This window comes from Glycine soja, chromosome 3, assembly GCF_004193775.1.
Source record: "Glycine soja cultivar W05 chromosome 3, ASM419377v2, whole genome shotgun sequence".
Lineage (NCBI taxonomy): Eukaryota > Viridiplantae > Streptophyta > Magnoliopsida > Fabales > Fabaceae > Glycine > Glycine soja.
This window is the reverse complement of record NC_041004.1, coordinates 10021775-10046995: the sequence shown is the minus strand read 5'-3', so window position 1 is coordinate 10046995 and position 25221 is coordinate 10021775. Positions and strand designations below refer to the sequence as shown.

The following is a 25221-nucleotide window of genomic DNA, read 5'->3' as shown; positions in this document are numbered from 1 at the left end:
TTGAGAGTGTCCTTGTATATCGATGTGCTTTTTGTAGTCTTGAATTTGATTATAGGAGCTATTCAAGTTGTCTTATTAATGAAGAATGGCAGAGAGGACAAAAAATGTGTGATTTTTTGCGTCCTTTTTTTCAAATCACAGAGTTGATATCTAGTTCCTCTTACCCAACGTCTAATTTGTAATTCATGCAAGTGTGGAAAATTGAATGTTTATTACTTCAAAATTTGAGTAATAAGGATGAGTTGATTAGAACAATGGAAATTGATATGAAAACAAAGTTTGACAAATATTGGAGTGATTATAGCAATGTGCTTTCCTTTGGGTGCATTCTAGGTCCACGCTTTAAAATCAAACTTTTCAAGTATTGTTATTCAAAACTTGGTCTTGATCCAATATCTTGTCAAGCAAAGTTGAAAGTTATGGAGCACAAGTTGTATACTCTATATAATGAGTATGTTCAAATGTATTCCAAAGAAACAAGAAGCAATGTTGGTTTAAGTCAAGGTTGATCACAAGAGACTATGGTTATTACTGGTACTATTAGTATTGCTCAAGTTGATGTTATGGATGTAAGTCAAGGTTTCTCTTATTTTTTAACCACCAATCATTTATTCTTATTTACTTTGACTAACTATTTTTTATTTTTGTGGAATTAATGTAGGAGTTTATACAATTTGAAGATCAAGATATGTCACAAGTGGGTAAATCTCAACTAGATACATATTTGGAAGAGGCAAATCTTTCAAATAAATATCATCCCAATCTTGATGTTTTGCAATATTGGAAGGACAATCAAGCTCAGTTTCCAGATCTTTCACTATTGGCTTGTGTTATTTTAAGCATCCAAATTACAACGGTGGCTTCCGAATCAGCATTTAGTATTGGCTCACGGGTGCTTAAAAAATATTGAACTAGGCTTATTGCTGACAACATGCAAGCCTTGATATGTACTAAAAATTGGTTACTACGATTTGAAATGCAAGGTAAATAATGTGTAATAATTGTTATCTTTTAATCTCTTAATTGAGTTTATTCTAATATTTATTATTATTTTGAGTTTTAGGAAAAGAAGATGAAGATGTGGAGATGGAGAAGGCTCAAGCTACTTCAAATATAGAATCATTTGTTGTTGGAGATGTTTCATATTCTAAAGCAAGCACAAAGGAACCAAGTGCTAAAATATCCAAAGTCAAATACAAGGATGAAATAGTAAATTGTCCAGAAAATTAATGACTTATAATACTAGATAAAAGTAGGATGTAAAAGAAACTTCTATGGATGTAAAAGCTTCTTGATTTGTGAGAAAATTTTGTAACTCCTCCAATGATGGTTGGTTGGTCCATCTTTGAATGGACATGATAAATGGAGAATACTCCTTTTTCAAACCCCTAATGATGTATCTCCTTCACCTTGCCTCACTGATTTTCTCACTCAGATCTGCACAAAGATTTTTAATCTTTAAGAAGTATTCAACAATTGTAAGATTACCTTGCACTGTGGATGCAAGTTCATGTTCCAGCAACTGCAATCGAGCAACATTTTTCTTGGGGAAGAGTTTTTCTAGTGTCTCCCATACATCCTTTGGTGTGTCAAGATCTCTAATGTGATCAATTAATTCCTTGTTGACCATCATTCTCAGAACAAACAACATCTTCCCATATTTTACCTTCCATTTTCGTCGGGCCTCCATCGTGTCCGGTGTATCTGGTGGCATTTTCATATCATTTTTTGCCATGAGATCCCATAAATCTTGCCCTTGGAGAAAAGCTTCCATGCACAGTCGCCAATACTTGTAGTTCGATCGTACAAGTTTCTCAACACCAAACTGCATATTTGCTCAGTTTCCTCCAGTTTGCGAGTCCATGAAAACCAGTTCAGTCTGCCTTAAATTCTTAGAGCGAAGAATTGAAAAAGAGAAGAAAAAAAGCCCAGATCAAAGTCCAAGCTCTAGATACCATAAAACAAATAAATGAATATTTGAAATATGAAAAACAAGATACCAAATTTTTACTTTTTTTTGTTATCTTTTCGCTTCTTTTTATTTGCTTTGATTCTTTTCCAAAATAAAACATACCATCAAAGTATTTTTCTATGAACACTCCTATAAAAATTATGTGAGTTTCAAAAATATTTTTCCTTTGAACCAGATCGACCATAAAATCTTTATCTTAATGCATTCAGCTCCTCATTACACACAAACACGTCGCTCCAGTGGTTATCTATCTTTAATAATAAAATAATGATCTCTTTCGTTTTTTGGCATTATTATATTACTCCCGCTTGTACGAGCCGCGCCTTCTTTCCTCTGCTTCTTTGTTCCACGGTTTTGCGATTTTCTCTAAACAAATTTCATTTTGAAATTCAATAGGCTAGGCTACGTCTCACTAGCTTGCAGGCCTAGGAGGTCACATCACTGAAGCTCATCTTCAAAGACCCATGTTGAGCTTCCTCATGTTCTTCGTTCCACCATTTCACGACTTAATTCAAATTTCAAAATTTTCATTTTCAGCTCTTAAACAAGTGGTCTCAATGACTTAAGTGGGGCGGGGGTGAATTAAGTTTCAAAATTTTCCCCTAACAAATTTTAATTCTCTCTTTAAAAGATATATGCAGACTTAATATGCAGAAAAAGAAGCAATGAACAATTTATTCGATGCTCTTTAAATGTGAAAAATAAAATTAAAGCGCAATAATGTAAATGAGATTAGGGAAGAGAGAATTGCAAACTCAATTTATACTGGTTCAGCCACTTTCTGTGCCTACGTCCCGTTCTCAAGCAATCCACTTGAGATTTCCACTATCCATGTAAATTCCTTTAAAACTTCTTAACCACCTAGGGATACCTTTCCCTTGTGTTCAGAAAAACTTACAAATCAACAGACCCACTACCTCTTGATTACAACAACAATTTGTTTTTGAAGTACAAAAGATTTTTCTTCTCTTTAACAGAAGAATAATACAACTTGAAGAACTTAAAAGAATCCTTAATTGATATGCAAGCGTTTGGCCAAAGGTTTTCTTTTGAGAGGATAAAACAATGAAGTTCTGAAAAACATTGAAGATTTTCGAACACAAGTCACATATTTATAGGCCTTTGGTGGTTTTTCAAACTCTCATGAAAGGACGTGACTTTTCAGAGTTATTTTTTGAAATTTTCTCACTGGTAATCGATTACAGATCTTTGGTAATCGATTACATAGTTAATTATTGAGGAGTCGTGTCTTTTCAGTTTAAATTTTAAAAAATTTCGCTACTGTAACATCCCAATTTTCGTAAACTAGATTAAAAAAAAGATTGTTATTTATAAATAAATAGATTTTTTTAAAAAATGATGAGATTTTATAAATAAATAAATAAGGAGATATAATTATTAATTAAAATAATGATTTGAGAGAAAATAAAAAGGGTATTTTATTTATTTGTTTGATAGAGAATAAAATAAAGTTTGTTTTTATAAAATAATAAATAAATAAATAGTAAATAATAGGTCATAAATGCCCCTAGCTATAAATAGCAACATGCTAGGTCAGTTTTCAGACTGACTCCTCAGTTTCCTCTGCCTCACAATTTCGTTTCTTCTCTCTTCTCCCAAAACCCTCTCTTTTTCCCACAGGCCACCTAACATGTCTCAGAAAAATGACGATCTCAGACTCGTTCACCGTTGGATCGTCGTGAAATTTGAGCACTACGTTCGCAGTCCAATTCTGAGAAGTCTCACCGTTGGGAATTGTGATATCATATTTGAGCTGAGAGAAATACCTTTCGCATTGTAGCATTTTCCTTTCCCGTAGAAACCCAAAATGGTCTCAGTAAAATTACGATCTCGGTTTCGTTAACCGTTGGATTTTCATTTCGTTAACCGGTTTCGTAAAATTACAATCTCTTCTCCGTCTCTCTGACGTTTGAAAATTCTATCGGAGCAGTCGAAGGAATAACTGGAGGAATCTCAGAAAACCGCTAGAGATGCTGCTATCGTTGGCTGAAGACACGTGAGTCCGCTTAGAGGTAAGGGATGAGTTATTCACAATTGGGGATTAGTAAGAACATGTGTAGGGATCCTTAGAGATATCAATTGGAATGGGTTTTGGGGTGTTCTTGCAATTTTTATTTTATCCTTTTAATTATTACAGTGAATTATATATGTTTGATGAATCAGTTGATGTCCCAATGAGAAATTGCTATGAAATTGATGTGTTCTTGGGTTGAGTGTGAACCCCTTAGAAAAATTAAGCTCTTTTTATTAACATAAATTATATTTTAAATAATATTATTCAATGACTTATTTTATACAAATTATTATCTTGTTCTAATTTTTCTACGACGATGATCAACATGTTATGTGTATATAATTATTGTAATACTAGAATAATAAATTAAGGAAAATTGTAAGGTTAATGTCTAGTGGTAATTTCTTTAGATGTAATATTAAATTAATTGTTAAAGAAATTCTTTGATTAAAAACAATGTAGTTTAATTTACCATATACATATACATATATATGTTTTGTATCATGCAAATATTATTATTGTGTGATGTGTATAAGTTATAAGGTGTAATAAGTTATTATAATGATATTATAATATTATAGTAAAGATTGAGTAGTACAAAGTTGAATGTGTCAATTTGCGAGATACATGTAAAAATGAGATGATTGATGTGATATTATGAGATGTTAAATTGTGAGCATGATATTTGATTGTGAATAAGTGTGTGTGTTTGACACTTGATGTGACAATAATTGTATTGTGAGCTATGAATTATACAATAACCCAACCAGTGTTATCTTGAGAAAAACGTTGATGCGCAATGTTTAAGAGAAAATGTAGGTTTCCTATTCAGGAACCAGTGTTAAATTGTAGCGCAATGTGTTAAATGTGTTGAAACATGAGTGTGAGGTCGTGGTATTGTGTAATTCACTAGCAGTGTTTATAAATGGAATATGTGATAAATTGTGAAATAACATATTGCTTTGAGATTATAATATTGTTATTGAGATTGAGTATAAGTGTAAAGTTGAACATGTGTTAATTTGTGAGATACGTGTAAACATGTGATGGTGGATTGTGACATTATGAGATGTGAAATTGTGAATGAGTTTTGGTTGTGGATAAATGTGTAGTTAACACTTGATGTGACATTACTTGTGTTGTAAGCTATGAATTGTACAATAACCCGACCAGTGTTATCTTGAGAAAAGCGTTGATGCACAGTGTTAAAGAGAAAGTGTAGGTTTCTAATTAGGAACCAGTGTTAAAGAGAAAGTGTAGGTTTCCTATTTAGAAACCAGTGTTAAATCATAGTGCAATTGTGTTGAACGTGTTTAAAACACGAGCGTGAGGTCGTGGGTATTGTATAATTCATGAGCAATATCTGCATACAAAATTGTTTTAGGGGTCGGACCTGAATCAGGAGGGAGAGGCCCTGACGGACTCTTCGGAGTGTAGGCCTTGGGGGTCACCGGGTGTAAGTAAGTTTTATTTGGTTTATATGATATGTATATCTAGTTGTCTTGTTTCTCTATTAGTTAGGAATTTGATAACTCACTCCCGGTTTGTTGTTTGTGTTTGGATCCTGTGATGATCTTGAACTTTGTGTTCGGGGGAGCAGATGACTAGGTGAACTGCGTTAAGGAATATTATGCTGAAGGACGTCGAGACACAACGCTCTGATAGGATGTGACATTGGGGTATAGGGTTTTATATTAATTCTATGAAGTCTCAGACGGCCTTGTTTGAGCCGATAACTTTATTATTTATTTGGACAAGTTTAAAAATGATGTAAAAGGAAGTGATTGTGAACCTTTTATCCCTTTGAAAGGCTTGTATTTAAAAATGTTTTAAAAAAATACTTTTAATTAATATTTGAATTTTCATTCCTTTGTTAGTATATAGATGAGGGGTAGAGGGTGTCACAGCTACTGTTAATCAATTACACAAAGGTGATAATCGATTACATCCTTTAAAATTCAAATTCAAACTTTCTGAAAACTTTGCAAAATTAAATTTTGCTTTTGGTAATCGATTACAGCTTTTGGTAATCGATTACCATAGAGAAATATACTATTTTAAAATGTGTAAAAACACTTAAAACTTTTTATAAGAGATTTTGAAAATTTAAGCATTTAAGGTCAAACCTTTGCAATCTTTTAAGATATTCTATTAAAAAATAATGGACTATTATGAATTCTTTCTCTTAATCTCTTGATCTTGTCTTGAACTTGTAGTAAACTTTGAATTGCTTCAATCTTTGGCATCATCAAAACCTTTATACAGCATATGCAATCACATTCTCCATCGTTTTGATGATGACAGCTATATAAAACCATGATTAAAAGATATTCTATTTGCAAGGCGAGCACTCACCCTTACTCCCACTTAATTTTGCAATTTATTTCCTATGTTTAGAAAAAAATAGTCTACCCGTTTTCTTGAGTTTCTGTCCCCCTTTGGCAACATTAAAAAGTCAAAAATACCGGACAAAATAACAAAGCCAGAAAATCCAAAGCAATCATCACAAAATAATCAAAAGCTAATCATCCATAGCAACATAAAATAACCAAGTGCAAAATATCCAAAGCAAACACGAAATAACCAAGTGCTAAGTGTCTAAAGCATGCACAAAGGAACCAAGTGCTAAAATATCCAAAGCCAAATACAAGGCTGAAATAGTAAATTGTCCAGAAAATTAATGACTTATAATACTAGATAAAAGTAGGATGTAAAAGAAACTTCTATGGATCCGCAGGAGGATCAAAGCAACGATGAATGAAGCTCATGTCGTATTCAAGACGCATGATGCGTGAGTCCATAGCATTGAAATGATCACCGACGAAAGCCCGAAGATACCTAAGCTCAGTGAGAACGTCATTCAATAAGGAAGATGAGGAATCCTGTTGCGGTGGCGGGGAGGGTGTTGGCAGGTTGTGTTTAAGCCCGAAGATACCTAAGCTCATGTGGTCTTTAGGAATTGGAGGTGGAAGGTTGTGTTTACGCACATCCACATCCTTTCGCTATCCAAAGGAGGCAACAACACTAGCACCAATAGCAAATAAATGTTTGACCTTAACAAAAGGTTCATCCTCTAAAGGAACATTAAAATGCTAAAGAAATAGAGTGACAAGATGAGGATAAAGCAACACTATTATGTTTTTTACTATGCCATTATACTAGAGCAGAGCCAATAAAATGACAGGTTTGCATTTGGCAAAATTAGAATCAAAGTATCCTATTAGATTATAAGAGGAATTCTTAGGATACCATAATCCTAGATTGATAGTGCCTAATAAGTATCTCATGATTCTTTTAACTGCACTAAGGTGAGATTTTTTAGGATTTGCTTGAAATCTTGCACACATACAAATAAATAAAGAAGAGATCCGATCATACCTCTATATTTCTTTATGTCTATTGACTAACCGGTTTCATCTTTATCCAGATATCAAGCAGTACTCATAGGAGTAGCCATGTGTTTAACATTTTCCATCCCAAACCTATGCATTAGGTCTTTGCAATATTTTGATTGACTGATAAATATTCCATTCTTCATTTGCTTTATTTGCAGCCCAAGAAAAAAATTTAACTCACCCATCATTGACATTTCAAATTTATTTTGCATATCTTGAGAGAGTTCTTTGTTGGACAAATGTGGCCTCAGTTATCTTAAGAAGGGGTGAATTAATTTCTCACTAAAAAACTTTTAACCCCCTTCTAAATGAGATAGGCTCAAAATACAGAAGAAGCAGTAACAATCAATTTAATAATGTTCTTTAATCATGCAAGACAAAATTGATTGCAACAAAATAAATGAGACAAGGGAAGAGAGAATGCAAACACGGTTTTATACTGGTTCGGAAAATTCTGTGCCTACATCCCGTACTCAAGCAATCCACTTAAGATTTTCCTTTCTCTTTGTAAAATCCTTTTACAAAGTCTGAACCACACAGGGACAACCCATCCTTTGTGTTCATAATTCCTTACAACTTAAGAGACCCTCGGTCCCTTAATCAATCTCTTTGTATAAGAAGAAAAAAAGGAATTCTCTCTTGAAGAGAAGGATATTACAATTGAAGTCCATGGATGAACTCTTAATAGATTTGCAAGTGTTTGCCCAAGAGTTTCTTTTGAGACAGCATTTGGCAACGAAGTTCTCTTGGAATATCTCTCGTCATTTCCTTTTGAAAGGATAAGACATTTTGAACAAGCAAAACTCTTTCTACAAAATTTGTGCCCAAGTCACCTATTTATAGGTCTTTGATGGTCATTCTCAAATCCATTCAAAAGATGTGACTGTTGACAGATTTTCTGAAAACTCTCCACTAGTAATCGATTACAATGTTTGTGTAATCGATTACACAGTTATAATTTGAAGGGTCATGACTTTTGAATTTGAATTTTAGGAGTTTCGTTGCTGGTAATCAATTGCCGACATATGGTAATCGATTACATGTTCAAAATTAAAATTCAAAACCTTTTTCAATAGCTATTTTTCATTCTTCCCTTCTAATAATCGATTACACTTCCTGGTAATCGATTACCAGAGCCTTGCATGACTTTTAAACCCTTTGTTTTGAGGCAAGGGTTGATCTTTAGTGAATCTTGAAACAAGGGTTTGTTTGTTGAAGCAATCTTGAATTAATCTTGAAGCAAATGCTTATCCTTTGAAGCGGCCTTGTTTGATTCTTCTTTGGTATCATCAAAATTCATGTATTCATACATTCACATTCTCCCCCTTTTTGATGATGAAAATCAAGTGATTTCTTTTCGATATCATCAAAGCAATGCATGATCCACATTATCCCCCTTTTTGATGATGACACTCACTATCAAACAAATTCTTTTTGACATCATCAAAACCTGCATGATTTACATTCTCTCCCTTTTTGATGATGACAATCACCTGTAGGTTAGGAGCAACAACAACAAAAAAATATCCATTTGTATATAGTTTTACTCCCCCTTTGTTTTGCAATGATTGCTTATATGAGATAGTTGAAAATTTCATAGATTTCATATATAAAAAGTTGTCTCATAAAGATTTCATATATCTTTTATCTATCTCCCACCCTTTATCAACATTAAAAGAAAATCATGAATAGAGAGGAGAAAAATGTTACCACTTGTTGCAATGTATGAGAATCTAGTGAAACCAAATTGCATTAAAACAATCATTCAATATTAATCAAGCAAAAACAAGTACAATAACACATCAATAAAAAACACAATCAATCAAACATACAATCAAAAGCAATCAACAAAACACAATAAAAGACAATTATCCAAGACAATCAAAACTCAATAAAAAACAATCATCAAACGCAATTAATCAAATATAACATACAATCAATCAATCAAACTAACAAACATTGAATATCAATCAAGCAAAAACAAACACATCAATCAAAAAACACAATCAATTAATCATCAAGCACAATCTATCAAATTCAATCACAATCATCAACTTAAGTAGAAAACAAGCATCAAAAGTAATCAATCAAAGACAAGTGACCTGTTGGTATAATTTGATATCACTTGTTGGGCTTGTTGATCAAGTGACCTTTGATGACTCCATAAATCACATATTCACTTTTCTTGAGATTCACTTTTCTAGGGAGAAATGTGGCCTTTGCTTATTGTCTTCATAAATCACATATCCACTTATCTAGGGGAGAAATATGAATAAACTTTGATGCATGCCATGTATTTGGAGAAATTGCTATCAATGTATTGACTTTGTTCTTCTCTGTTTTCATAGTCTTTCATCATGATACCCAGACTTATGATTTTATTCTCTGAAGCACTTGAAGAATTTATGACATTATCTTCTCAAGTGATGTATCCTTTCTCTTCTTTCTTCTCTTTGAAATTCCTCTTGTCGGATTTTTCCATTCTTCTTTTAAACATAGGACAATTGAATCTCATGTACCCAAGTTGATCGCATTCAACATTTTGGGGCTAAGGAGGAATCTTCTTCTTTCTTCTTTCATCATCATTCCAGTCTTCTCTAGGTTTTTTTATATAGTTGTATTTCTCTCTACCATTATAGGAATAAAGGAATCAAATTCAATGGCTACCCATATCTTTAAATCTATGGCAACCCACTTGAGCAACCCACTTGAGATTTTCTTTTCTCTTTGTAAAATCCTTTTACAAAGTCTGAACCACACAGGGACAACCCATCCTTTGTGTTCATAATTCCTTACAACTTAAGAGACCCTCGGTCCCTTAATCAATCTCTTTGTATAAGAAGAAAGAAGAGGAATTCTCTCTTGAAGAGAAGGATATTACAATTGAAGTCCATGGATGAACTCCTAATAGATTTGCAAGTGTTCGCCCAAGAGTTTCTTTTGAGAGAGCATTTGGCAATGAAGTTCTCTTCGAATATCTCTCTTCATTTCCTTTTGAGAGGATAAGACATTTTGAACAAGCAAAACTCTCTCTACAAAATTCGTGCCCAAGCCACCTATTTATAGGCCTTTGATGCCCATTCACAAATCCAATCAAAAGATGTGACTCTTGTTAGATTTTCTGAAAACTCTCCACTAGTAACCGATTACACAGTTATAATTTGAAGGGTCATGACTTTTTAATTTGAATTTCAGGAGTTTCGTTGCTGGTAATCGATTACAGACATATGGTAATCGATTACATGTCCAAAATTCAAATTCATAACCCTTTTCAATAGCTCTTTTTCATTCTTCCCTTCTGGTAATCGATTACACTTCCTGGTAATCGATTACCAGAGCCTTGCATGACTTTGAAACCCTTTGTTTTGAGGCAAGACTTGATCTTTAGTGAATCTTGAAACAAGGCTTTATTTGTTGAAGCAATCTTGAATTAATCTTGAAGCAAATGCTTATCCTTTGAAGCGGCCTTGTTTGATTCTTCTTTGGCATCATCAAAATTCATGTATTCATACATTCGCATTCTTTGCAAAGAGAATCATTAGTTGACCCAAAAATGATATCATCAACATATATCTGTACTAAGAATATATCATTCAATTTTCTTTTAATAAAAAAGGTGGTATCAACTTTTCCTCTTGAAAATCCTTTTTCTAAAAGAAATTTACTCAGACGTTCATACCAGGCCCTAGGGGCTTGTTTTAAACCATATAAATTCTTTTCAATTTAAAGACATGATTAGGCTTTTATGAGCTTTCAAATCCAAGAGGTTGATCCGCACATACTTCTTCTTGGATAAAACCATTTAAAAGGGCACTTTTAACATTCATTTGATAGAGTTTAAAGTCCACTATGGATGCAAAACCTAATAACATTCTAATGGCTTCTAATCTGGTTACTGGAGCATAGGTTTCCTCATAATCTATTCCTTCTTCTTGATTATATCCTTTGGCCACTAGCCTAGCCTTATTTCTAATTACTATTCCATATTCATCCAATTTGTTTTTGAATACCCATTTAGTTCCTATAGCTGGATGATAATCGGGTTTGTCAACTAATTCCCAAACTTTTTTCTTTCAAACTTATTTAACTCTTCTTGCATAGCTATAACCCAGTGTTCATCAATTATGAATTCTTTTAAATTTTTAGGTTCAATTAAAGAAACAAAAGCCATATTATTGCAAACATCTTTGGGAGAGTGTCTAGTTGTTACCCCTTTAGATATGTCACTGATGATGTTATCAAGAGGATGGTATCTTGAAGTTCTTCATTCTCTTGGAAGATTTGTACTTGTTTTTGTTTCATCAATTTGAAAGTCTTCATCATTTCCCTTTCCTTTGCCTTTGTGCTCTTCACCATGAATATGTATACCTTCTAAAGAATCTGAAATATCATCAAGAATTTCCTTTCTTGGCCTAATTGGGTTAATTTAATCAAAAGCAACATGGATAGATTCTTTAATGATCATAGTTCTTTTGTTATAGATTCTAAATGTTTTATTGTTCAAGGAATATACCTTCATCAAATTTTGCATCAAACTTGCCTAAGTTGTCTTTGTCGTTGTTTAGCACAAAACACTTACATCCAAACACATGAAGATAAGAAATGTTTGGTTTTCTTTCGTTATACAATTCATATGAAGATTTCTTCAAGATTGGTCTAATTAAAGGTCTATTCATTATATAGCATGCAATATTTACATCTTTAACCCATAAATATTTAGGAAGGATTGTATCATTAAGCAAAGTTTTGGCTATCTCTTCTAAAGATCTATTTTTCCTCTCAACTACTCCATTTTGTTGAGGTGTTCTAGGTTCAGAAAAATTGTTTTCAATACCATTTTCATCACAAAATGATTCAAAATCCTTATTTTCAAATTGTCTTCCACGATCACTCCTAATAGATGCAATTTTGAGATTTTTCTTATTTTGAATGATTTTAGCATGTTTCTTGAAAGCATGAAAAACATATCTTTTATGAGTGAGAAATAATGTTCATGTGAATCTTGAGTAATCATCAACTATAACAAGAGTATAGTAGTTTCCTCCAAAACTCATAGTTCTAGAGGGGCCAAAAAGATCCATATGCAAAAGTTGTAAGGGTTGAGTTGTAGACATAATATTCTTTGATTTGAATGAAACCCTTACTTGTTTTCCTTTTTGACAAGTATCACATAATCTATCTTTTTCAAATTTAAGTTTTGGTAAACCAATAAATAAATCCTTAGAAATTAGTTTATTTAAATGTTCTATGTTTATATGGGAAATTCTTCTATGCCATAACCAAGAATCATCATCTTTACTAAGAAAACATTGATCATGATCTGATGTTTTATCTAAATTTATCATGTATACAGTATTTGATATAAAGCCTATATGTTTTATATTTCTATCATGTTTGTTTTCAATAACACAATTATGAGAGTCAAATGATACTAGATAGCCTTTATCACATAATTGACTAACACTCAGTAGACTATGCTTAAGACCATCAACAAGTAGAATATTTTCAATGGAGGTAGATGAAGTCGTACCTAGTTTTCTGACTCCAAGGATTCTACCTTTATTGTTGTCACCATAAGTCACATGTCCACTATTCTTGGGAGAAATATAAGTAAACTTTGATGCATCTCCCATCATGTGTTTAGAGTATCTGCTATCAATGTACCAACTCTTCTTCAAAGTATCCTACATAATCATGTTTATGACTTAGGTACCCAAACTTTCTTGGGTCCTCGAATGCCAGTTTTGATAAAAGATCCTTTTGGAACCCATATCATTTTAATATTGTCGCAACCTACCCTTTGGCGGGAGGGCGACGCGTTACTCGCGGGATGCGTGTTCCACGAAAGGAATATGCGCGGAGTCGCCACCAACGTTTATTTGAGGAAAACGTCGGAAAAACCGGAAAAGACGCGATCTACGAACTTTTAAGTGAAAGGTTCGGGAGTTGTATTTACGCGCGGGGAAGGTATTAGCACCCCACACGTCCGTCACAAGGGACGACAGCCTTTAATCGAATGTGCAAACATGACTTTGATTTTTACGTTCCCTTTTATGTCCTTATATCCTTTATACCCTTTTTATATTTTTTCTCTTTTTGTGGTCGACAAGGGTGTTTCCCTTTGCTCCTACGTATTCCTCAATTGGGATGAGAAAATCAGACCTACGTAGTTCTTTCTTATGCGTGAATCAAGTGATTCTTTTTACTTGAAAGGTGATCATTTTAAGGCGTTGGACCTTAAAAATGACCCATTTTACTTAATAAGAAATTGAAGTGATAAACTTTCAAAAACCTATTTTTGTGGACGAGCTTGACTAGGCGAGTTGATTTTAGCCTTAGTTTCACCTTAGTTATTAGTCAATTCGATTAAAAATGAGAAATCCCAAAGAGAAAACGTCCGATTGATTTTTCGCTTTACTTTACTAAAAAATATTTTTTTGATTATTATATTATTATTTTACCTCTTTTTTTGATTTCCAACGTGGTTACGGCACGACCGAACGGTCGGAATTCATTTTAACCAAAATTAACGGATGATACAATTCAAACGATCGGTGGAAATTTATTTTATTTTTAGATTAAGCGAGAAATGACTTAAATAAATGGCTTAAGCACGTCAAAAGGGAAGAAAAGAAAACTGAAAGTAAACGAAATTAAAGTGAAAGTACACAAAACAAGAAATGAATTGAAAGTCTCGAATTCGAAAACTTACCCGTTGAAGAACGAAGAACGAACGAAGAACGGATGAAGAACGGTGAAGAACGACGAAGAACGATGAAGAATTTCCACAGAATCGCTTACGGAAGCATTACAGAAGCACTTCGACTCGATTTTTCTTCACGAAAACGTGTTTTTTGCCCAAAATAGTCGAAATGCATAGCCAAAGGGGTCTTGAACATTTTGAAACAGCTCCCCCCTCCCCTATTTATAGAAAAAAAGGGAGGTGTTTGCCGCCCAAAGACTTAATGAAGAAGATTTCTAAGCGCACCCGAATTACTAAGTTCACCCCCCTTTTCGTATTTTACGGAAAAGTTACGGAAGCCTTACGGAACTGTTTTCGAATTTGATTTTAATCTTTTTTCTCTTCCCTTTCACCAATGTTAAGTGGAATATGCTTACCCAAGGTTTTCGGAAATTTTACGGAAGTATTACGGAAGCCGCAGAAGCCCCGAAAACCATTTTTTCAAAAACGTGGAGGAGCTTGCCGCCCAGTTGCTTCCTCCTTAAGCAACCCAACTTCCAAAATGTTCAGGAAGGGCCTAGATTTGAATTGCTATTTACACCCCTATCTTGATAAGTTCACCCCCCTTACCTTTTTTGGTGATTCTTTTTTCGTAAAGTTACGGAAACTTACGAATCTCGTAACGATACTTGTTTTCTTTCCGTAATGTTACGGAACCTTGCGGATTACATAATCATCCCCTTTTTGACTTACGGAATGTTACGGAATCTCACTTAATTATGCAACGATGCTTCCATTTGATTTCCGGTGTGTCACGAAAACTTACGGATTGTGCATCAATATTTTTTGGTTTTCCGGCATGTCCTGGAATTTCACAAATTGCCTAATGATGGGTGCCAAGCACCTCACAAGGACCAAAGAAAGGTCGCATGTCATCAAGCAAAGGTCCCCGGACGAAATTAGGGTATGACAAATATTATAACTATTTTTCCTAAAATAGCATGTAGATGCACTATGTCATTTCTTTCCACAGTAAAAACATGTTAAGAAAGGAGAACTATTCTTTTGAGTATATGAAAAGAAATTTTTATATAATTTTTGTTGTTTATCAGGTCTATATCCTAATCCAGCCTTATCAAACACACATCTTTGCTTTCCTAGTATAATATCTAAATTATTTTTGCCAATAGTATATTTGGCAACAGAATTTTTCAGATCCTTGATTTCTTCTATAAACTTGCTACAACAATTACATGAGTTATATGCTTCTTTACTATCTTGTATTACTTTTATGGTAGAAGATTGATTTGTGTCAATTGGTTTTAAAGTTTTGACTTTAGTTTTAAGATTTTCTAATTCTTCATTTAATTTCAAAACTTCCTTTTCTAAGTTTGAAATAGTTTTCTTGGAAAATGAAACAAGTTTTGCAAGTTTGACTGATTCTTTATGTAAATCAGTGAATGCATCTTGAAGTTCATCAAAGGAAATAGATAAGTTATTGTTAGAAGATGTTACCTCTTCTTCGCTTTCACAATTTTTTGCCATAAGACTTAAATTCATGACTTCATTTTCTGAGTCTTCGGTTGAATCCATATTGTTATCATCCCAAGTGATGTAAGCTTTATTTGCTTTCTTATCATTGAAAGTTTTCCTCTCAGATTTTTCCATTCTTTTCTTGAAACTCGGGTAATCAACTCTCAGATGTCCTGGTTGATTACATTCATAATACTTTGGAACAAAAGATGAATCCTCTCCTCTTTTCTTTGGTTTGAAGTTTGATCTTCTTTGATTTTCTTTGTTTCTTAGGAATTTATTTAATCTCTTTACGAAGAAACTGAAATCATCATCTCTTCTACTTCATTCAAGTCTTCTTTATCACTTTCTTCTTGAACTGAAGATAAAGCTTTAAGTGTGATTCCTTTCTTTTTCTTGTCATTTTCTTCATGTTGATTTAGTCTCATGAGTTCCATTTCGTGTTCCTGAAGCTTTCCAAAAAGAGTTGCAAGACACATGTTAGTAAGGTCTCTTGATTCTGTAATTGTCGTTACCTTTGGTTGCCATTCTGATGCAATCCTCCCTAGGAAAGGACCAGTTACTAGAGCCATGAGCAAGAGGCTCCAAGAGGATTGGGCTAGAGTTGATAAAGAAGGCTTAGGGTTCTCATGAATCTTAGGGTAGATTTTTGAGCCCATGGGCCAAGGTTGGGTCCACTCTTCTTTGTAAATAGTAGAATAGGTTGTTTTCTTCTTTTGGGCCTTGTATTTTGGCCATTCTAGTAGTATAGGGTTTTAGCCTTGTATTTTCAGGGCATTTTGAGTAGTCTTTGTAGTAGGATTTTTTTTTGTATTTTCATGTTTTTTTGTCATGGGGGTGAGCTTAGCTATTATAGGGGTGTGTAGCTAAGCTCTAGCTTCTCAAGGAAGCTTCTCAAGGAGGTGAGCTTAGTTTTTAGATGGGTGTGTGTAGCTAAACTCTAGCTTCTCAAGGAAGTTTTCTCAAAGAAGCTTCTCCAGGAAGTTTTCTTAAGAAAGCTTCTCAAGGAAGCTACCTAGTCTATAAATAGAAGCATGTGTAACACTTGTTGTAACTTTGATGAATGAAAGTCTTATGAGATACACTTCAAAGTTCCACTTCTTTCCCTCTTTTATTCCTTCAATTTCGTGCTCCCCCCTTCTCTCTTTCTTTTCCTCCATTGAAGCATCCTCTCCAAGCTTCTTATTCAAGGCTCATCTTGGTGGTGAAGCTCCTTCTTCCATGGCTTATTCCCTAGTGGATGGCGTCGCCTCTTACCTCTTCTCCTTTGTCTTCCGCTACATCTCCATGGTGGAAAATCACCATTAAAGGACCTCATTGAAGCTCAAAGATCCAGCCTCCATAGAAGCCCCACAAGTAAGCTTCCATCACATTCCCTGCTTAAACATCTCATAACTTTCCTAATAACATCTTCATTACTATATGTGTGAATCTCTTTTTCATATATTGTATAGTTTCATTTTTATTCATTCTAAACAATTCATATTCATGAGTTAGGGTATTTATTCTAGATCTTTTTATATCAGTTATTCCTTCATGGGTTACTTGTAAGGTATCCCACATTTCTTTTGCATTCTTGTGGTTTGATACTCTAAAATATTCATCCATGCCTAATGTAGATGTAATTATGTTTTTTACCTTTAATTTATATTGTACCATTTTCCTTTCTTCTTCATCCCATTATTCCCTAGGTTTTTTTATAGTTGCATTTCCTGTAGAAGCAAAGCTTCATGGTGAATCAAAGGTGATTCAAAGGTTTTTTGATGATAACAATGATGATAACAAAAGATGATGACAAAAAGCTCAAAGATCAATCAAAGAACAACTCAAGTGATCAAGATAGAATCTAGAACAATTCAAGAATTCAAGACTCAAGAGGAAAGTTAAGAGTCAAGAATCAAGATTCAAGGTTCAAAATCTCAAGAATCAAGATCAATATTCAAGACTTAAGAATCTAGAGAAGGCTTAATCAAGATAAGTATGAAAAGTTTTTCTCAAAAATTGAGTAGCACATGATTTTTTCTCAAAACATGTTTACCAAAGAGTGTTTACTCTCTGGTAATCGATTACCAGATTGTTGTAATCGATTACCAGTAGCAAAATTGTTTTGAAAAAGTTTTCAAATTGAATTTACAACGTTCCAATTAAGTTTCTCTTCTACTCCTTATTCTCTTAACAACTTAGTAAAAGCCTTAGAAGAGTAATTTTTTAATTAGTAAAGGTTTAGGAATAATTAATTCAACCCCCCCTTCTTAATTATTCTGAGGCCACTCGATCCAACATTTCCTGCTACCATAGTAGGGATGTAAGGATCGAATTCAATGGCTTTACAGATGTTTAAATCTATAGCCTCTATGAAGATTTGCATACGGGTTTTCCAGTAATGATAACCCACACCATTGAATATAGGAGGCCTATTAATAGAGTTCCCTTCGGGAAAAAGAAAGTTTGATGAGACCATAATTATTCTTGAAGTTTCTAAACCTTATACAAGACAACGATCTCAACACAGAAGATTATGTGAAGAATCCCTGGAGGGTTTGCATCATTCAGCAAATGGAAGAAGTCAAATGTTTGATCAAAATGCTTCCAATCCGGGCTTTAGGCATTCTCTGCTTGATTCCCATAGCACAACATGGTGTCCCTAATCACCATAGGCTTGTTCCTTAATCACTATTGGTGATGTGTGTTCAATTCTCACAATGGTAAGTGTTGGCTTGGTGGAGTGACAAAGAAGGGGTGTGGCTATTTCACATGGTGCACTCATGAGTGCAATGTCAGATGTTTACACTTGTTGGACACATTCAGTTCTACAACACTGAGTCACTAGATAAAATGAAAAGCATAGGAAACTCTTTGCAATATCTTGTGGTGGCATTTTCAATTTATGTTGGAACCTTGTTGGTTAATGTTGTGCACCAACTGACTCGAAAGCATGGTGGAATTGATTGGTTGAATGATGACATCAATGCTGGAAGATTGGACTACTATTACTTCCTCATGGCTGGGTTAGCTTTGATTAATCTCATATATATCTTGTTCTGTGTTAAACATTACCGTTATAAGGTTAATGTCGAAGAAAAAGTTGTGGAGAAACTTGAGCCTTGAGGGGTATTGGGAAAATGATTAATTTTTTTAATCAATAAATGTTCAATTTGTTCAGAATAAATGCAGGATTAGCAAGTGTTATATATGTCAGTCCAGTATATATATTTGATGTCATTTACGCAACAAAATAAACACTAAACTATTGTTGAATCTAAGGAAAAAATGATTCACCTATGCATACATTTCAACCGTTAAAATATAATTGAATGATAGTGTAATTGAATAAAAAAAATCAAATATATATCACTTCTAAAATATTTATTCTAAAAGTTAAAAAAATTATGAAACATAATTATTTATAAAATGTAATTGAATGACAGTGTAAAAATATTCTATATTTTTAATACATAATCTATTTTCTCTTTTATTAAAATATAAAATAGAAGTTTAAATTTTTATAAAACTAAAATGTTAAAATATTTAGAAAAATAAAAAATATAGCAATAGTATTTCACTTAAAAAACCGTGAACCAATTCCAGTGATGCCACCTCCTGTCCACATGACACATACACGTGGATAAACAAACTGCGTAAACCCCACCACTATATAAAACGACCCTCACCGTCAGCACCAGATAGATTCAAGATTCTCAACTACTAAAGCGATCGAAGAAAGGAACTAAAAACCAAACCAGTGTCTCACTCTCACCCCAGAAACTCATTGTTGTGTGCCACAACAAACTTCACCAATGATGAAAGCCCTCACAAGCTCTTTCTAAGGCCATGGTCGAGACTCTAGGACCCTTCTCTCCCAGAGTTCCCCTTTGTGTTTCTGATAGACCCGAATTCTGCTTCACCCTTCGTTCCAAAGATGAGAAAAGGGGATGGAATTTATTGCTCCTGAAACTGGTTCGAAACAATGATCTTTACCCTGTTCATGCAGTGCCACCAAAGGACCAGGTTTGCTTCTTTTTTTTTTCTATGCTTAGTTTCACTTTTTTGTTTTTCTTTGTTGGAACTATCATAATTCTTTTGTTTGTTCTTGGTCTTCTTGGGGTGTTTCTCGTTTGCATGTTAGGAACATGATTGCTTTCAAGTGGGGGTGATTCTTGTTGGGTTCTCAAAATATGCTTCTTTTTCTTTTCTTGTTTTTTTTCTTCTTTCCTTTTTCTGAAATTTCGTGTTTCCTAGTAGCTTGCCCAGTTTCTTCTCACCTTTTGGTTTCTTTTTATACGCTAAATATTCTCCCTTTTGTATGAGTATGCGTAGATCCCAAACTTGTTACGAAACATTTCGTATTACTGCTATGCTAGACTTCTTGGTTCTGATTCCATTTTCACTTTCTTTTTTTGTTTCCCTTTTATGGGAATGGTTATTTCTTGAAATGTTTGGCGACTTCAACAATTTACTTTGTTTTTTATAGCTTGTACGATTCTTTCCAGCATATTTCGGGTTTGAAGTTTTCTCTGTTGCTTTGGTGTTACTGGTGGAGCCTCTTTACTGTCTTGAGAATTTATTTCAATGATTTTGTATAATTCAGGAGGATATGAGCCAAATGAAAGACAAAACTTAGATGCAATTTCTTAATACTTTTAGTACTGGTTTTCAATTGGAGTTGGAGTTTCACCTCAATAATTCGTGTTATAAATTTTGCATTAAGAATTAGCATAGATTACCTAATTAAAACTCCAATTCTGATTGGAGAACAACACTAAAAGAGTCAAATTCTGATTGCAGAACAACACTAAAAGTATTTAAAGATCTAAATCCATGTTTTGTTCCCAAACTAATTGGCTTTTCTGTTATGTGGGGAAATTCGTTAAGAAATGGTTGTCTAGTTGTTGTATTTACATTAAATAAATTGAGAACGTACAAGATTTTGGCATGTTTGATGAGACAGTCTCTTGGCCCGAATAAAATGTTGCAGGTGGACTTGGAAACTGTGGAGCCTCAGGCTCAACAGAGTGAACAAACAAGTGGGTTCTAATGACCTTTTGTATTTTTCCTACTACATATATATGCCGTGGAACTCAAAATCCCAACATTGTAATTTGTTGTGCAGATGAATCAAAGTTTGTTCGTGTATCGTTCCAGTTACAAAAGACTTGTAATTTTGGTGAACAGTTTCTTATAGTTGGAGGTGGTCCTGTGCTTGGTTCATGGGACCCTTTAGAGGCATTACCCATGACATGGTCTGAAGGACATGTATGGGCTGTGGAGCTGGTGAGTAAAATCTGTTCAGAATTTGAAAATATTGTTGGATCAAAAACTTTTATAAATGTTGTATATGCTTCCTTTGTGTAATCAGGATATGCCTGCTGGACAAACATTCCAGTATAAGTTCATACTGAAAGGAGAAGGGGGGGATATTATTTGGCAGCCGATTGATCCAACACTTGGGAAACTAAGAATAGAATAGTTGTTCTCAAAGATTGGGAGAATGTAGAACTTCAGAAAATAACAGAGGAAGATCAACTTGCCGAGCCAAATGAGGATTTTGTTACTAAAGTAAAGATGAATGTTGTGGCCTGAGGATTCTGATTAATAAATTACAAGGGGAAAATATAATTAATTTTTTTTAAATATGTTGGAGGTTTTTTTCTTCTATCGGACCTTCTTACTTCTTCTGCATCTATTTCAGCTGACTCAATGCTTTCCTCTCCTTGTTGCTCTACGTTAGTAACTCATTGCTCATCTACATCTGCAATTGGTTGCACTTCTCCTCTGAACTCATCAGTTGAGACAACCTCTGCTTTCTAAGAAGAAATCTCATCAAATACTACATTTCGAGATGTAACAAATTTCTTAGTGATTGGATCCATACATTTCCACCCTTTTCTATAAGGGCATAGCCAACAGAGATGCATTTCTTGGCTTTTGGATCTAATTTGCTTCTTATTGTCTTTTGAATATGTACATAGCAGATGGCTCCAAAGACTCGAAAATAATCCACTACTGGTTTATCCCCATAGAGTAGTTCAAATGGAGATTTCTCTTTGCCTGTCCATGGAGGCAACTTGTTGATTACATGACAAGCACATTGAATTGCTTCTGCCTATAACTCACGAGGCAGATTTTTGTCATGTATCCATGACAAGCTCACTGAAGTTAGATGAGCTAATTTCCTTTCAGCCACTGCATTTTGCTGCAGTGTATCTCAACAAGTAAATTGCCTTTGGATCCTTTTTTTCATGACAAAAAACTGTGAAATCTGTTGAGTTGAACTCACCTCCATTGTCACTCCTCAAGCATTTGATTTTTGCATCAAACTCCTTCTCCACCATGTCAGAGAAAATAACAAACTTATGTGTAACTTCACTTTTCTCCTTTAGGAAATACAACCAAGTATATTGAGTGTAATCATCCCCTAGTACCATAGTATATTTACATCCACTATAACTAGGTGTTTTTGTCGACCCCATTAGATCTGTGTGTATAAGTTCGAAAGGAATGGTTCTTTCTCTGTTGGAACTTTTAAATGGCAGCTTGTAAGCCTTACCAAATTGACATCCTTGGCAAACAACTTCCTCCTTCACCTATTTCAATTCTGGAAGCCCACCAATAATCTTATTAGATGCTATAATTTGTAGCATTTGATAGTCTACATGCCCAAGTCTAGCATGCCACAGGGTAGGACTATCAACTTGGCTGGTTCTTTTGACATACGCCTCTCCTGCAGATAAAACAAACAAAGAATCCTTCCTTTTTTCTTCCAATATGATGTCAGCATCAATATTTCTCACATCATTCAGGATTTTGACGCTATTGGGGCCAAAAAGAAGATGCTTGCCTGAGCATGAGGATTCTGATTAATAAATTACAAGGGGAAAATATAATAAATTTTTTTTATCAATGTATTTTTTCATAATTTTAAACATATTTTAATTCAATTTTTATTATATTTTAACACTACTCTTTCCTGGTCTAAACTACATAAACATTTATTTAAAATGTCTTTCACAATCATTTTTATAGAATATGAATAAAATAAATGATTCATGAGAAATAAAATTTTATTAAATAAATAACATAATAAGAATATTATTATTAAATGAGATAGTAAAAATAAGTTAGTATTTATTTATATTTAAATAAAAAAATTATTGCTTATATTTTAGTCTAGAAGTAGCAATTATTAAGGTTGGGTTTATTTTAAAGGATGAAAATAATATAAAAAATATCTTTTTTAAGTGAAATCTATTTATTTTATTTTTTTTAAATATCTTTTATTTTATTTTTATTTCCTAAATCAAGCACAAAAAGTCAATAAAAAGGAATTTATCAAAAACGGCTTTGAAAGCGTACCACATTGGGAGTCATAACTTTAGGCGTATCTTGTGACATGTTTGGAAGCGGTGTCGGATAGTACCAGTAACTTTGGATTAAGATCTGCCGCAGAGACAGACAGTTATTAAACTGCATTAATCTCAACAACCATTAAGATTGTATTTACCCAAGTTAAATCAGATCCTGCTAAATTATCTAATTAATAAATATTCTGAAAACATCGGTTAAGATATTTAAAATATTTTTTTTATAGAAATGAATGTTGAAAATATACTGGAATTGACATAGGTTGTTTTATTTCAACGATCTTAAATTCAAATTATAAATATGCAGATTACTTAAATATTTGGAGGAGATAAATTGTTATTAATAGTAGAGTAGTAGTAGTTCTATACAACTCCAATGGAGTGGGAGAAACTTATAATTTCTATAAAAAAAAATGTATTTAGAAATGTATTTGTGATGTTTTTAACTTGATATGTTTTTTTTATAAAAACTTTATAATTTGTATATCCATTAACTTGTGGCTTTAGAAGACGTTTGGCTGCAAGAAAAGTATTTTTATGACCAGAAATCATCATTTCTAAAAATTATGACGCTTAATATGAATAGTTAAAAAATGTTTGATTTATTAAAAAATATTCCTAAAAATATTTACACATGTTTTGGGAATTAAAAAAAAATCATGTTTAGTTACAGTAGAACTTTTTTAGCATATAATTTTTTTTTATAAAAATATCTTTTGTTAAAATAACTTCGTTATATATATTTTTTTACTCTAATCGTATTATAAACATGAGGTTCAACGATATATATATATATATATATATATCAATTACTTTTGTAGATAATAAAAATTTAAGATAGATAGATTTATATATAGTTTTTATTATTTTTATCAAGTTTTAATTTAATTTTTCAAAATAATAGAACATATTTATTCTCACCTTCAAAACCGTTGCTTCCTTCTAACGTGAATATGTCCTCAAACAAGACTTAATGTTCAAATATATTTGGTAATTGATTAAATAAAATGTATAAGACTTAAATAATTTTTAGGTGTCATATATTTTATTTTTGTTTTGAGTCTCTGATAAAAAAATTGTGACAACAAGAATTTAGAGTAAAATTTTTAATATATAAAAGACTCAACGATAAAAAATTTATCAGAAACTCAAACTAAAAATTAAATATATACTAAAAATATGAGACATTTAATTCAAGATATAATGACAATACTTAAGTGTTCTATTTACAAGGGATATAATTACAATACTTAAGTGCTCTATTTAGGAGAGAATTATATTGGTTTCGGTTTGTACATGTACAAATTCATAGTTTGTAGCATTGGTTTTCTAGTAAAAGCCTTAATATTATTGATAAACTTTATGGGTACCCAAGTGTAACTAGCTTGTTAAAACAAAATGAGAAGAGGAAGTGTCTTTTTTTTTTCTTTTTTCGAAAGACAGTTATATGACATGTAGAAAGAGATGAAAAATTTTTGTTATTTAATTGAATTGTTAGATTATTTGATTTAAATATTTTTATTCTTTTAATAGTTAAATTTTGATTTAATTGTATTTTTTTTATCTCATAGTAATTATAAATGTGTGATTTTAGTCTCTTATGTTTCAATTGTGTTAATTAAGCTCATTTAAGTTATGCAATTGCAGTCCTCATGTATTTCAATTTGCTAATTGAATTTCCAGCTATCGTAATGGTAAGGTTTTAGTCTTCAATTATCACAATTGTGTGATTTTGTCAGAAAAAATAGTTTTAATAATAGCATTATAAAAATTTGAGGAATAAAATTGCACAATTATTAATATTAAGAAAATTCAATAAGAACAAATGAGATCTGGGAGAGTAAATCCATATATTTACTAAGAGTTGATTGGTATAATTGAAACTTAAAAGAACTAGAAGGATAAAAAATACAATTAAGCTTTTAAATTTTTATAAGGTGAGAAGGTGATGAGTTGGCATATAGGTGACACCTATACAAAGTTATCATTTGTGCTACCCTCAATTCTTTTGAAGGTAGTATTAATAAATAAATATGTTGGATCAAGTGGCCTCGAAATAATTAAGAAGGGAGGGTTGAATTAATTATTAATGTGCCTTGACTAATTAAAAATTAATCTTCTTAATGTTACTAGATTCAATTAGGCTTTACCACTAAATTATTAGAAAGTAAAGAACATAAACAATAACTTAGACACAAGTAAAGCAACAATTGAAAGTACAAAGTAAAGATTATAGGGAAGAA

At 32.8% G+C, this 25221-nt stretch overlaps 1 protein-coding gene and 1 long non-coding RNA gene across 2 annotated transcripts; both read left to right on the top strand.

Annotated features, from left to right (window-relative positions):
- The first annotated feature begins 665 nt into the window (after nucleotides 1–665).
- Nucleotides 666–1392, top strand: LOC114405416. The gene is made up of 2 exons (XR_003665205.1): nucleotides 666–983; nucleotides 1064–1392. It is a non-coding gene; the product is annotated as an uncharacterized LOC114405416 (long non-coding RNA).
- Nucleotides 1393–19304: 17912 nt separating this feature from the next.
- On the top strand, nucleotides 19305–21272 carry LOC114406151 (glucoamylase-like). Its single transcript, XM_028368746.1, has 4 exons — nucleotides 19305–19625; nucleotides 20593–20641; nucleotides 20728–20888; nucleotides 20974–21272. Exons 1-4 carry the CDS (start codon nucleotides 19449–19451, stop codon nucleotides 21082–21084), a joined length of 498 nt encoding a protein of 165 aa, XP_028224547.1. The 5' UTR covers nucleotides 19305–19448; the 3' UTR covers nucleotides 21085–21272.
- The last annotated feature ends 3949 nt before the right edge of the window (nucleotides 21273–25221 follow it).

Bases quoted from the DNA above. Each gene is read 5' to 3' on its own strand.
- LOC114406151 (XM_028368746.1), top strand. From the start codon at position 19,449: ATGGTCGAGACTCTAGGACCCTTCTCTCCCAGAGTTCCCCTTTGTGTT. The intron at 19,626-20,592 runs GTTTGCTTCTTT...AAAATGTTGCAG, and splicing joins CAGTGCCACCAAAGGACCAG to GTGGACTTGGAAACTGTGGA. The intron at 20,642-20,727 runs GTGGGTTCTAAT...TTTGTTGTGCAG, and splicing joins TCAACAGAGTGAACAAACAA to ATGAATCAAAGTTTGTTCGT.